The sequence below is a fragment of the Phaethon lepturus genome, unplaced genomic scaffold (assembly GCF_000687285.1).
Source record: "Phaethon lepturus isolate BGI_N335 unplaced genomic scaffold, ASM68728v1 scaffold53561, whole genome shotgun sequence".
Classification (NCBI taxonomy): Eukaryota; Metazoa; Chordata; class Aves; order Phaethontiformes; family Phaethontidae; genus Phaethon; species Phaethon lepturus.
This window is the reverse complement of record NW_010520911.1, coordinates 7,414-22,281: the sequence shown is the minus strand read 5'-3', so window position 1 is coordinate 22,281 and position 14,868 is coordinate 7,414. Positions and strand designations below refer to the sequence as shown.

Here is a 14,868-nt window from a genome sequence, read left to right as displayed (position 1 = left end):
ATCTAGATAAAACTATTCTTTATTATTATTTTATAGGAACAAAATAAGTTGGTATGAAAAATCTCTTCAGGTGCAAATCTAATCAATCCTCTGCTTAACAAGCTCTGAGATTTGCAGTGGGTATCTCTGGGAGTAAACCCCCAGTCTGACCCTTTTGAGACTGGAGGGCTTGGGAGAAACGGGGCATTTTTAGGACAGAGTCTGGTGGGTGGGAAGCCAGGCAGAATGAAAAGTTGCCACAAAGTAGTGCTGCATGGAGACATAGAAAGGTCTTGAAATGGAAACACTCTTCTTGTGTCTGAGATCCAGGTGGATGGGCAGGGGGAAGAGGAGTAAAGCAACAGAACTGGAATGAGAAATACAAAAAAATCCTCCTGCTTTATGATGACACAGAAAAAAGGACCATCTTGACTATTTAACTTTGTCTACCTTCAGCATAGCTGCCATGCCTTTAGGCTCTTTTAAGCACAGAGCAACAGTTGACGTTAACATTGTAGTCAGCCCAAGTAAATGATATAATACTTGAACACAAGCATAGAACTGTACATTTTTCTTACTGTTTTCATATATTGCGCCTTTTCACATGGATGTCTAAGTGTTTTGCTTCTATACTTTACCTCTACTATGAACCATCCTTTCTCAGCCACAAGAGTTAGAGGAGACACAAATTTTCCTTTTTTGTAGAAAAACCTGTCTGGAATATCTTGTATGTTATAAACGTCCATGTGTTCCACAGCTTTCAATTTTTTATGTATCTGCAGAGAAAACAAACGTTAGGATACCGTATGGCTGTAAAGAGCATATACGCACCTGCGGGTACGTGGAAACACCTGACTTTGTAAAATGACTAATCCCCTTAATGGGTAATCATCGGCACATCCAAAGTGGGACTTCGCATGTCCAAAGATGACGGTTGTGCAAAACCTGCTTCTGTGGTTTAGGAGGTTCTGAAAACTTTGATCACAAACACATGGGAATGCATGAATTAATGTGTTATGTATATTTATAATAGATGCACTCACAAAGGTATGCATGTGGTACGTCAAGAGAGAGGCCAGCAGAAACCAACCCATCGCAGGAGACGGTAAGCTGAGTGGTGAAAGATGCTCAAAGGCACCATGTGGACTGGGTACTGATGCGGAAAAGGGATATTGCCTTTGGCCTCTGCCACTCATTCCCTCTTTGCGCTCTTGAGTGAACAATTAATGTCACCTCACCTGTGTTTGTTACACTTAACCAGTCAACCCCTAACAAAAGGGATTGATAGTGCTTAGTTATCTGCTTCATTAATCTGTGAGATTAATCAGCCAACGCCTACGGCCTTGAAGCTGCACAATGCCGTACAAGTGGTTTATCAATTTAATAAAATAAAAATAAAAATAAAAAACACTACTACTACTACTACTACTACTACTACTACTACTACTACTACTATCATGCTGTCTGGAATATAATCACACAAATGTGGTTAAACCACAAATTATTCAGAAAAATATTTTAAATGCCTAAAGAAGATGTTCATATGCCATAAAGAAGGCAGCTATTGGGAGTCCCCAGAGTATATATCTCGCTCTTTTGCTTAAATTTAAATAATCTTTAGGAATAAATAGCTCAATTCTGCAAAGAATGAAAGGTCCTTCACTAGCCTTTTAGCTAAGTCTCCCTTGTGTGTATATGTGTGCAAGAGATTTCCACTGATTGGCAGTTGCCATAAGGACGACACCAGGGTCTGATGGTGCGACTCAGCCAGACCCTTCCGCCATGACCTGGACTAGAGAGTGGTCCTGGTGGTTCACCAGTACTTCTGGTGCTTCAAAATGGGATAACTCTTAAAGGTCATAACCACTATGTTATGATCTAATTCCTAAATATGACTCTTTAAAGTGAATTAACAATAGAGGAATCTGGCTATTAGGAAACAGAAAATCAACTTTATTTCACTTAAAAAAATGAAATAAGTTCTTAAATTTAAGTTAATTCTTACTCCAGTAAGAAGTCCGAAAAATAAATGAAGATAGAAAACAAAGCCATGGTGTGAGGCACGGTATTCTATTCTCCTTAGGGATATTAGGCTGTTCAATGAAAGAGAAACATGTGCTTAAGAGCTTTCTTGGATGAAACCCCATGTCTGCCTGAAGTCGCACCTTATACTTGCCCTTGTTTGAAGGTCTGACCTACAAAAATAGGGATCTATGAGTTAAGGCTGAGGAGAGCATATATAAACGCTGTGATCCCCTGCAGGAACTTTGAGCAAATTGCTTATGCATGCCTCTAAGACAACCTTCAATTCTGTCACTAATTTGAAATGTTCACAATATCACAGCTATACAATTCCTAGAGAGCCTGTTTGGGCACAAAAATTAGCAAATACTCGCTTCAAAAAAATGCGCAAGCTACACTATACTGGAACTGGCTAAAATTTTATATAGAAAACAAAATATTTCACCTGGAGTATGGACTGCCCATTTTGTACACATGTATGTTCTGAGGACAGCAATAATGACTTCTCAAGCATTGGTTTCTGGTTAAACTGTGATGTACTAGTCTATTAGTTACAGATGCTGCATACTTTTCAAGTGGTTTCCTTTTTTTTTTTCTGTATTGTTTTAATTTGTCAGTCAAAATCCTGCAGTTCTAGCCTTGGGCTTTTGTGGTTGATTCAATCCAACATACTTATTCATCAAAATTCTTCAAAAGAGAATATTGTAAGAAATTTATTTTTTATACTTCTGGTCTGATGGAGTTAATTCCTCAAGCTCTATGGGAGTTTACTGGAATATGAATGCCTGACCTCCTCCAGATCATTTGAAAATCCCAGCTAGAGTGTCAATAAATTGACTAATATATATATAAAATCCTAAAAATGGATTTTGAACTAAAATCCTTCAGCTATGTATCAGGAGCACATAGTGGTGGGGTTTGAAAGCACATATCTGTGTCAAATATCAGTGAAAGATCATGTTTATTAATTTGCCTGGCATGACTTTCCTTCAGAAACACTTCTCTGGAAGTGTTCAAAAAACATGTGGATGTGGCGCTTCAGGACATGGTTTAGGGGACACGGTGGCGCTGGATTAATGGTTGGACTTGATGATCTTGAAGGTCCTTTCCAACCTTGGTGATTATGTGATTATGTGATTATGTGAAACCAGCATCACAAGAGTGTCACAGGATCCAAGTCTGACTCCTGGTAAGAGCTTCAGGCTGATTTTTACACACATCTCTGAGAGTGGGATTTGGATGTTACAAGCAAACAAAAGACACAATTGTCATAAAAAACAAGGGAACGTAAGACTAAATAAATACGAATAAGCTGTACTTACCTCTGCGTGCTTCTCAGGAGCTGGCCAGAGGCTCACAACAGGACCTCGGTCTTTCATTTGTATGGTATCACTCATATTGATATAGTTTTTCAGCTCAATCACTTTGTCCGCCCAAGAGATGTCTGTCATCCCATGATCGGAGAAGAGGATGACATTGAGGTCATGCTGAAGGCCCTTGCTCTGTGAAGCGAGTGCATGACAGATGTTACGGCCGGGTAAGCGTTTCACACCGTCCGTGCCCACTGGCAAATTTTAAAAACCGTTAGACCTTCACTGATTTACTGGAGGTTGGCCAGAAGGAGCATGGCCACAAATGCCCTGCGGTGTGCTTTGCCACCGCCCATGATGGTGGATGTCCACTTGCTGCCCTGGAAGAGTCTAAGAGGTTAGCGCCAAAGAGAGATTTGCCAAAATAAATCCACCCCCCCGCTAAATAACCGCACGCTACATCCCAGTACCACAAACCAGTTGTCCCAGTCGGTCTTAGACAGGATTTTATCCCACTGTTCTCATCTGGAGACCAAAACGCCTGGGGAAGAGCAACTTTGACATGGTACCACCTGTGGCAGGGGTGTTTCCTCTGCTCCTCCCAAACACAACCACTTAACATTAGAGCTTTTATAATTTAGTGAAGCTGGAAATATATTTTCCTCTTCTCATTGAAACACAAGAAAAATTCTAACGTGCATTTATCATTTTCAGAAATATCCATAGAATTGACATTTGCCCAGAAGCTTGGCATCCTCCTTTTCTTGCTGCAAGATCATTCAGATAATGTTTTTTAAAGCTAAGTTTAAAGTACAGAGTTCTGAGTGGTGCCATAAAAACCACTATAAAAGTTAATTGTCTGATTCCACAAACCTTAGGAAGCGAGCGCTTTTGATTCATTCCCTTACTATAAATCCCAGCCGGCAGCACAAGTTATAAACAGAGCAACATGTATATTGGTTTATGGCTTCCCGGGGCTATCGGTGTAATAATCCACTAGGAGGATTATAATGCCATCAACAAAAATAAAAATCAGAGGAATGATGCCTTGACTTCCACATGATCTCGGTAGCCTCTGTTTCTCAGGAAATAAAAGTTTACAGCCAACGCATTCAATTAACAGGCATTAAATAGGCTCTCGGCAGTGCCACAAAGAATAGTTTTAAAAGTCTTTTCCAAATGCATCCAGGAGATGGGTTTTTGGACACCACTCACCTTGATGAGCGAGAGCATGTTGGTCAAGGCTTTGTCCACCTCCTTCAATGCGTTCTTCCGCTGCTGGGATGAAGGGCCGTAGTGGTGGCCTTCCACGTCAATGCGCTCATAGTACACCGCAGCCATCTCGGCACTGCCGTTGCTGGAGGTGGGAGGGAGGGGAAGGAGTGAGAGGCTGACGCACATGAAGACCTCCCGGCTGCTGGCATTATTGTCCTCACCGGCACACAGAGCCACAAAACCCCATTTTCAACCTCCAGCCTGTGATTTCCTACCTGCTGTCACACGGCTGGGCTCGTTATTCCCACCCGGAGCCTCCTGAGTTTGCTTGAGACTCCCATTGGAGGTGCCAGGTAGAGACAGCCATGTGCAAGCACAGGCTGGCCTGGCAGCCCTCTGCTACCTCTTGGAATTAGGAAGGTGGCTTTTCCTTTAGGGAGAAAGAAAGACCCAGAAGAAATACTAATTTCTGTGCTGAATGACCTTATTAAAAGGATTGTGGGAATTACCAGTTAAATGTCCTTTAATTAAAGTTTGGCACTTCTGGCTTTCTCCTGTGTGAGGTCTTCCAAACCACCAAGGTCAACTCAGGACTGGCTCTTTCACGACCTTGCAAAATCCGGAGTGGTATGAATTGGGGTGAGATTTTAGACGGGGTTTTTATTCAGGAATATGACCAAAGGGAAAGTAAGGTAATCTCAGAGTTGCAACTAATCACACATTCCTGCACTGAATGCCCTCACTCTAATTAGTGGGGATTGCGCATACATCAGTGCTTAATTACATTTTCATGACCACTTTACAGTTCACTGTAAAGCTCCCTGAGAGTAGTCATGTGGATAAAATCGCAAATCTATGCTCATGAAGTTCAAACCCAGTCTTTTCCTACGGTGCTTAATATATGACAGGGTGTGCCATCCATAATACATGCCCTCATCCAGATCAAGATCCCTACAAAAAGACTTCGTGTGATGTCCTGACAGGTCCAGCTTCTCTGATTAAAGACACGTGAGTAGTCTGGTGTAATGAGTGAGATAGAAGGGAAAAAGTCAGAGGTGCAGGACTGACTGAATGAATTAGGGTCTGTGATTTGCATTTGTAAGTTTGTGGAGGGCCTCAGAGGAGCAGTCCTGTAGGAAGCTGGAGGTCTCTGCTGTGGTGGGAATTACTCCACCGCTAGCCCTGCAGAACAGTGTTCTTTCTCACTTTTCGTGATTTTAAGATCATTCAAACAAAGCAGCCCTTCCCTCCCCCCAGTTTAATTTTAAGCATTACCTTCCATCCATATCAGGCATAAATTAATTTCTAAAATTTAACCCTGTAATTTCTGTATTGCATACACAATCATTGAACCTATTGAAACAGTTTTCTTCTGCTGCAGTGCCTGTATTAATTAGCTACTTGGACTGCTTTGTGTCTTCTCAGGTGTAACTAAATGATCATTTTGATCAAGATAGAAGCTACGAAAGAGGTTTATTGCATAAGACAAGTGGTCTTATTTAGGCTGCGGTGAGATTTCTCAATGAGGGCTCAGTGCTGTGAGGATGGATGTTCAGCTTTGCACATGGCTTCAGTGGGACAAGCTCCAGTTACGCGGCATGCTTAGGAGTTTGCAGGACTGGGTACAGCACGTGCAGAGCTTATAAGATTGAGTTTCACTTTGTTTCCATTTTTTGCCTGTTTTCCTACAAAAACTGGGCATCTGTGATCGTGGCTTGCATGGGAGAAGTAATCTGTCTTTCTTCTGTGTGTTGGTCCTGTCTTCTCCCATCACCAGTAATTTTGAAAAGAAATGGCTAAGGAAAGTTTGCTGAAGAAAGCTGGACATCATCAATGGCAATACCAAAAGGGTTTTTATATTTTATCAGCGCACTTTGCAAGTACGGCGCAATCTTCATGCAACTTGTCCAGGAAGGTGGGTATATTACAACAGCCCTTAAATTATACTTGTGGAAAAGACATAAAGGAGGTTTTAGTTTTACTTGCCAAAAAGGGGTACTTGACTTAGTTTTGAATATTTTTGGTTTAAATAATGGTCTCAAAGCACCTGTTTGAAAAGCCTGGAGAATATTCCTGAAGGGTGGTTTCCTTTGGTTGCAAGAGGAGCTTAGTGGCTCCCTGATGAGTTAGGTACCCCTGCCCTTCCAGAGGGCGTTGATAAAACTCCCTTCTACCCCGGCAAAGTTAAGATGGGTGAGGACATTCCCATGCCCAAACTCAAGTTAACCCCTAGGCCACCATGCCACAGCAAAGGGCTTACACTCTCTACCCTGAAGCCCCTGTAAGGTTTGCTAATGGTGGGAGCATAAGTGCAGTTCATTAACCACTAATACCTGCCATTAGGGCAACTGAGCAAGGTACTGCTCCAGGCCACAGACTGCCCTCGCCACAGGCTGTTTTCCCACATAAAGCTAGCACCAGCCTCAGCCTAATAGGCTTTGTCAATTAGTTGGGGTGTGGAAAGGAAACACACTGGATTTGCCAGCCTTTGAACAGCATCAAGAGCCAGAAGGTCTTGCAAAAGGTGCAGATGACAACAAAAGGCAGCTCAAGACTCTTCTACCCAGGATGCCTACTCCTGCCAAATGAATACACCTACAATAAAGGCACTTCAGAGATTTTGCTTCTTATGGGCTGGCCCAGCAGCACTAAAAATTCTTTGATAAATTTTAAAGGTTTTTTCCCTGATGGGAAAAACAACTGAGAGAAAGGATAAGGAAAACTTAGATGTTTTTTTCACTGTTCGTTCTCTACCCTCCTTTCTTACTGCTGCAGTATTTACGCCCACAACTCATCATTAATTTTATCGATGATTGTTAATTTTTCCTCTTTCCTACCTTGCTGCAGACAGGACACTTAGTTTAAAGGAAAGGAACCCAGGCAGAAATTCAAGAGGGGATGCTGTGTAAATGGACATCAGAGATGGGACCTCCCGCGACTCCAGCACAATCTGTCGGATTTGGGCTCCTCAGAAGGCTATAGCTGGTGTTTATGGCAGACATTGTGTGGCAGGGATTCACTCTTCTCTTGAAATCACCAGCTTTCACCTCTTGTGAGCTGCCTCATCAACACTCCTGTGTTCCTGCCCTTTTCTTCTCTTCAACTGAAGGCAGCAGCAAGCAGCCTTGTGACTCGGGGTGAACTAGCTATTGAAACCTTTTCAACGGGCTTGAGGTACCCAAAAGAGCAGGTTGAAGGCCTGGAACTTTTAACAGGTTGTGCCTCGCTTTTAATCATGTTCACAATTACAAAGCTGCAACTCATCCTGAGCAGCCTTATGCACCTTGCTTCATAGGAACCAGACAGGGAACTTCAAGCATGTCCTGACCCATCCCCAAATGATACCCGACCAAAAAGCTTTCCATGGTAATTCTGGGATTCCACCAGAAGTCAGAGCTGGTGTCTGTATTCAGTTTTCCTTTCCCTCCTCTATTCACTCCATTAGAAGTGTTGCAGAAGCTCCAGAAAGCCTCCTATGGCACATATGAACTCCTCCTCTCACGTGCAGATAGCTTTCTTAAAATATAAGCTACATCATTTCAGAATCAAATGTCTCACGTGTTCGGAGGCAGCTTCGCTCTAAGACCTGTGCTGTAGATGACACTGGGAGAGTCGTTAGGAGCATCTGTGCAGCAGGACCCAGTGCGCAACTGAGAGCAACGTCTCCAGCAGTGCGCTCATAATTTTGGAGCCTTTATTTCAAGGACAAGCATTTGAATATGAAGCTCTTCAGATTCAAATCACTATGGCAGTTTGCAAGCAACATATTAGAAGTGCATCCTAGGAGTGGATGAATTATGGAACCAATGACGTTTTAAAAGAACAAGCTGAGTTATAGCTAAGGGAAGGCATTGGGTCCGCATGAGGCTATGTAATCTTCCCTGAATTTACAGGGTGCATGGAATTGTCCCTTGTTAACATTTGGATGAGAGATGGTGGAACTGGAAAGCTGGAGGTGGAGCATACGTTTTTCCTAGGAGCTGGTTGAGAGATATATTCCCATCATTCCCACCAGTTGGACTAGATGACTGTTGTGGGTCACTTCCAACTGAACTATTCTACCCTACCCTACCCTACCCTACCCTACCCTATCCTATTGTCATATTTGCACAAAATGAATGCCTGATACAAAATCATTTTGCCTGAGATGTTCTGAAGTGCAGAAGGAGCCAAAGCATCGGTCTTGTAAACAAATGACAGGAGCTGAATTTCTGAATTTCCAAATTACCAGTTCTCTCTAAATCCAAGCATTTGGAAGTCTGCTCTTGCAGTGAACAGATACTCACAGACTGATCTTGAAGTTGTTTGAAACAGCAAATCAAAAACAGTAAGTCAGGATGTCTCCTCTATGTTGTAACCTACACATGGAAAGAGGAGCACATCTTTCCTTCCAATCTTCTTAATGTAAGGGCATATCTCTGTAATGGTCATGTTTCTATGACAGTATTATAAACCAGTCTCAGCCTCCATCTCCCTACCTGGGAGCCAATCCTGAAAATTACGCTACAGCAAAGCTGACAGTGAACCCAAATGCTCATGCTTGAGAGAGGAAACCCCACACCACAGAAATGCAGTGACGTACCGCAAAGACTCGAGAGCATCGCTGATGGCATCCGCAAAGTTTTTGTCTGTTGGGACGCTGAAGTACTCGCGGCAATAACTTGGTCTGACTCCAAGGATTTCCACCTCGCAACCTACAGGCAAAAAATGTGGTAACTCTGCTGTTCCACCTCAGTCACAGACCCCACACCACGGGGTCCAAGTTCAGGTTTGTAAGTTCCCTGTGACATTACTTGCCTTACACCTTCCCTGCAGGAAACCTTGTGGTTGCGAAGGGAAAAGGGGAGAGAGGTTGGTTTGATGAGTGCTTGTAGCAAACCGTACATTGGGTCCTTTTATTTCCCTCTCTAAAAGCAAGGTCTCGGTGTGACCTTCCCACGATAACACTCTTGATTCCCTCGTGGCAGACGGTTTTCACCTAAATTGCTAGCTTGTTTTCATTTTAACTACTGCAGCCACATAGCCTCATTTCCAGGCTTCCAACATAATAGATTTAGGTATTTTTCCCTGAAAGTTCAGCAAATACTTTCCAGTTAGACACACTGTATCTTACGTCGTCGTAATATCCTCTATAAACCGCATTTTATTATGTGACACTGGCACTCCACTATTAAATCTGTTTCCCAGGAGGTCTTATTAAAACAGTATAAACCAATTAACTCTCTTGGTAACTTGCAGCCTTCCTTGCAAAATACAGTCTGTTTTGTGGCCCAGAAATTTATGGCAACAAATCCTACAGGAGAACACGACCCTGAACACACGAAACATGTTTTTGTGGGTTATTTTTACCCTTTTGCTCTCCAGTTACTATGCTGCTGAATAACATTAATATTTTAAATAACTGTGCTTTCAGAAACACTGGATTTATGCAAATTGTCTTTCAAGAGCCCCAGAGTCTTCCCATCACTGTTAGGCTTTTTCTGGTGTACTCCTGGGGCACAAGGAGAAAAAAAAAAAAAGAAAAGATATCTTTTGAAAAATGGTCTTTGTATACAGCAATACAATCAGGTCAAAAAGGCAGCTCTAAGCCATCGCCTGAACCTGCCTACATTTGGGTCGCTTTGCTTCTCCTTTGGGATGAAAGGAATAGGCTTTCAGGACTGTCGTAAGTTGACCCGTTGCTTGGCGGGGAAGATGGTTGTGCAGGAGGTGTAAGTACAGAGCGGGCACTAGAGCAAGCACAGCTACTTTCAGGGATGATTTACAGTGGTTTGCTTTCCGGGACACTCAGTAAAGAGAATTTGTCAGTGTCTTGCATCTCAGCCCGCGTGAGCTCACGTCGCTGAGGTGCAATACTGGGACATGGGGAAAAGCACGCCACTTCCAGGCTAAGCTGGCCAAGGAACTTCTGACCGTGACTTCTCAGGAGTACCATGAAAGGTTAGGAAAATGTCAATATTTAAGCTTAGGAAAATTTAGAAAATCATCTCTGATTTGCAGCAAGCCAGATATGTCAGGTGGAGGTTACCCTTTCCAAAAGTTAAAGAGCCTTATCATACATGACAGATTCAGTCTCTTTACACAATGGTCCACGGTAGCGGCTCCCAGGTCTCCACATTCTTTGTGTGTTTCAAGTGACCCCAACTATTATGATTAATTGTTTGTAAGAATTAATTATTTGCAATAATAAACTGAAAATGTAGTCAACTAATTTATTTTTCTGTAAAAACATATTTACATCATTTTGAACCTCTATCTAATTTTCATTTTTATAAAAATTGTGGAAGTGTGTGATGGCGTTCACTTTTCGTTCTTCCCCTGTTGCCCCAAACTTATACGACTTAATCCTTCCCTTTCTGAATGGAGATACTTTAGCATTTATCTCTGCACCATGAAAGTAATCTACAACCTGGATGAACAGCTTGCAGATGACTTGACAAGAACTCACCCTCCATACCATCCCACAGTAAAACTTCTATACATCTGTACACAGTACCTGCAAGAAATTACGTTGTGCAACAGAGACAGGCCCCAGCTGCTACCTAACCAAATAATCAAAAAAACGTATTCCATAAATGACCTGAAGTCATCTCAAGGAAGGAGGAGCCCTTGCCCCCAAAAGACATCATCTTTTGCATGATGTCCTGGGTGCTACTGGCAGCAAAACGTGGGTTTTCAGCTACCTCAGATGCTAGAGGTGATGCAGTAGTCCTCTGTGGGCTTTTGCAGTATTACAAGACTGAACTGGAACTTCAGAGCCAGTTTTTCCACTGACACTTGAGTCTGGGAAAAGATTAGCTCCAAAGCCAGGCAAGAAGTTAAGGACGCAGTTGGAAATGCGTTGGAAATGCCTAGTATTTTAGTTTGGGTGGATGATTGCTCACAGCCAATGACTAATATGATGATCCAGCCTCTTTTTTCCTCTTCAGATTCTGACATCAGGTTATAATTTTCTCAGATATCATTCCTCAGAATTACTCACAAGATAATTATAACCGGAAGCATTAACCTTTGGGGGATCTGGGATATTTTAGTTGCTCAGATATCTTTGCTATTTCTAGATTGTCAAGTGTCCTGGTTTCAGCCAGGATGGAGCTGGTTTTCTTCGCAGAGGCTGGTGCGGGACTGTGTTTTGGATTTGGGATGAGAAGCTGTTGATAGTGTGCTGATGTTTTGGGTTGCTGCTGAGCAGCCAAGGACAGTCCAGCTTCTCGTGCTGGCCTGCCAGCGAGCAGGCTGGGGGTGCACGGGGAGCTGGGAGGGGACACAGCCGGGACAGCTGACCCAGACTGGCCAAAGAGATATTCCCTACCATACGACGTCATGCCCAGTACATAAACTGGAGTTGGCCGGGGGGCGGAAATCGCTGCTCGGGGACGGGCTGTCGATCACGGGGTGGTGAGCAATTGCTGTATTGGGCATCACTTGTTCTTGTACATTCCTTTGTTGGTATTATCATTGTTGTTTCCTTCTTTTTTTTCCTGTCCTATTAAACCGTGTTTATCTCAACCCACGAGTTTTTTCCCCAATTCTCTTCCCCATCCCACTGCGGGAGGGGGAGTGAGTGAGCGGCTGCGTGGTGCTTAGTTGCCGGCTGGGGCTAAACCACGACATCAAGTGATGAGCATGACATAAAAGACGACAGAGGCAGCAACAATTAGAAATAACATTGGCCACTAAATATTGGTCTTCAAGTGTGCAGTTCCTTGGCAGTAACACTGAAAACTCAGGCTGCTTAGATACCAAGACCTTCTTTTTTCTTTTGGTTTTTTTTTAGCCTCGGTGATGAACAGAACTTAACATCGGATTTTTTTATGTTAAGGCTTGTCAAAATTCCAAAATACTGGCCATGAAGGCCCTTTAATATTTAAATTTCATTTTGGTAGAAGCCAGGACAGATGGTAAATTTTCCCATTTAGATATTATGGGAAAGGAAATTTTAAAAGATTTGGAGCCAGACAAAGGAAACGTTAAGTTTTTCTTAGTTAAACTACAAATAAACGAGCCGTATTTACTAAGATGCAATATCAGATACCTTTCTGCACAGTTTTGTACGATGCTAAACCTTCACATAAAACCTGAACTACTGGAGCAGGAATAAGGACTTCTTTCACAGTGATATATAGGCTCCTCATTATCTATCTGACATGGAGACCTGAACCTCTGCCAGCTTTAAATTGCATTTCTAAACATTGATTTAACAGTCGAACATTTCATGTCATAACAGAAGGTTTTGAAAACTTTCCAGACCAGCTCCACGGTCTGGTAAATGTTGTGTTTAAATGGTGAAAGATTGGGTTTAAAGTCTTTTTTTACCCCTTTCTCTCATTTTCAGTGTTGAGAAAAGATGTCACTGCACTTCAGCTGAAGCAGTTGCATAGGCTGCTGAAAAATGGAGGAGTCTGAGGGTCTGGGATGACATCACCCACCGGGCTGAGCACGAGGAGCGATACAACGCTTTGACTTTGGTGGTACCACTGGGATGCTCTCGCACTCCTCTGGGGCTCCTCCATCCGCTGGAGCGGCAGTGCTTCGGACAGGCAACCTGGGCGTGAGGCTGTGCGTTTAACCCCAGGTATGGCGTTAGCTGTTGCGTTTTACTTCGCAAACAGTCAGAGGATACTAGGAATGCCCTGAAGAGCAGAAACTGCCTAATAAATGCCATGAAGAAAAGAGAAAAATGTCCCTACAAGCCAAGTGCTTACATTTTGGCAGAAGCGGCTGCTGGGACCCCCGGCACGGTGGTATTTTGGCTCCTCCGCTTCTAGAGGCAGGAGAGCTCAGGCTAATTCTGCCCACGAGTTGACTTTGTTGTGTTTATGTTGGGCTCACAGGTAAGCTGTGATGTTCACATCCGACAGCCCTCCTGCTCTGTGCCCCTGTTTGCTGGGGTCTGGGTGTTCTTCCTTTAAGCACTGAATACGCACGAAAGAGGAATATAGGAAAGAATATGAAGCGGCAGATTTTGGGTTCAGACATTGCAAAGCTTGGAACTGGCTGTGAGGGGAAGTGGCAGTGGTGTAAGTTAACCCTGGGAATCGGCTCGCTGGCATTCACAACTTGTTTCTGCTACAGTTGATCGGTCTGGTTTGTCTTCACTGCTGGCTAGAGAGAAAATAGCATCTTCCAGACCAGAGTGTGATGAATTTGGATGTACATTGCAGTTTCCCAAACTTTTCCTGTTTGGAATTTTATCAGATTTGCAAGATTCATTACTAAGCAGCAGTATATCCTCAGGCGGTAAAGTTAATCACTAATAGCAGATCCTACTCAGTGCAAACATTTGTGGAACCTCCACCCACCTTGGTTATTAAACCCTTATTATTCCTTTTGTTTTGTTTGGCATCGCCCCCCTGCCAAATGCCTTTTAAAAATTAGAGCTTTAAAATAATAAATCTAGAAGAAAAGATTACATCCTTACTATGGAACTAGAAAACAGTTCCAAAAAATCATATGAGGGAAATGTAATAAATAAATACTGTTGCATTTGGGTGACTTCTGTTTACTCCAGTTAGACCTGGACTCCCACTGTGGCCCAACTGCCTTGTGCTTTAGCTCAATAGTTCTACATCTGACCCTGCTTCCTGCCCTGTGCCTGACCCTGTATGGCCAATGTGTCCTTTGAGACCATGAACACACTTAAAAATAAGCATGTGCTCAACTGAGGCACCGATGACTTTGCCAAAGGTCATCTGTCACAGATAAATAATTAATGACAGACAGATGTACACATCATAGTCCACAGCTAAAATACCAGATCCACGCAAAAACTCCCACTGGCATCAGTAGGGCACAAACTCCCCCTCTGTGTCATAAGAGAGTCAATGCATACACTTGGCAGTGTAAGCACTGGAAAAAGGGATGGTCTGCTGTTCTTTGCAGTTTTCCACTAGAAACGGTAGATAGAGGAGTGTGAAGGGTGTACATATATATACATGCATATACACCTCATGTGTCTTCTCCCTGAGAGACACTGCTCAAAGGTCAACACGAAGGAGATAGATAGGTAAGGTCCAAAGGCATTTAATGGAACGTGATACTGTTTTTCTGGATTTCAGCAGCCCTCTGTAGACTGTTACATCTATTCAGTCCATAATTATACATACTCAGTGCAATTACATTAGTAGTCAAAAATGAATAGTCTGTACAAACAGGTCTTTTTGCAAATCTTCAGAAGAATTTCTACATTCTTGTATAATTTCTATACCCTACTATTTGCGTTGCTGTTAGGCTGCTTGGGTGATCTCCAGTAAGAAGATTTTTTTTGAGGGCTGATACAAAGCATTATATCTAGTCTGCAATTCCAGTCCCTTAGACTGCCTCAGACTCCCTAAGGCAATAT

At 42.9% G+C, this 14,868-nt stretch overlaps 1 protein-coding gene across 1 annotated transcript in view; it reads right to left on the bottom strand.

Annotated features, from left to right (window-relative positions):
• Nucleotides 1–617: 617 nt before the first annotated feature.
• The window catches only part of ENPP6 (ectonucleotide pyrophosphatase/phosphodiesterase 6), a gene marked incomplete at both ends in the record, with an annotated part of 15,539 nt that continues 1,288 nt past the window's right edge, over nt 618–14,868 (bottom strand). Inside the window, 4 exons of the mRNA XM_010297532.1 lie at nt 618–755; nt 3,324–3,503; nt 4,527–4,668; nt 9,109–9,220. Of these exons, the coding sequence (XP_010295834.1) occupies nt 618–755; nt 3,324–3,503; nt 4,527–4,668; nt 9,109–9,220 (572 nt within the window). The remainder of the gene's footprint in view (nt 756–3,323; nt 3,504–4,526; nt 4,669–9,108; nt 9,221–14,868) is intronic.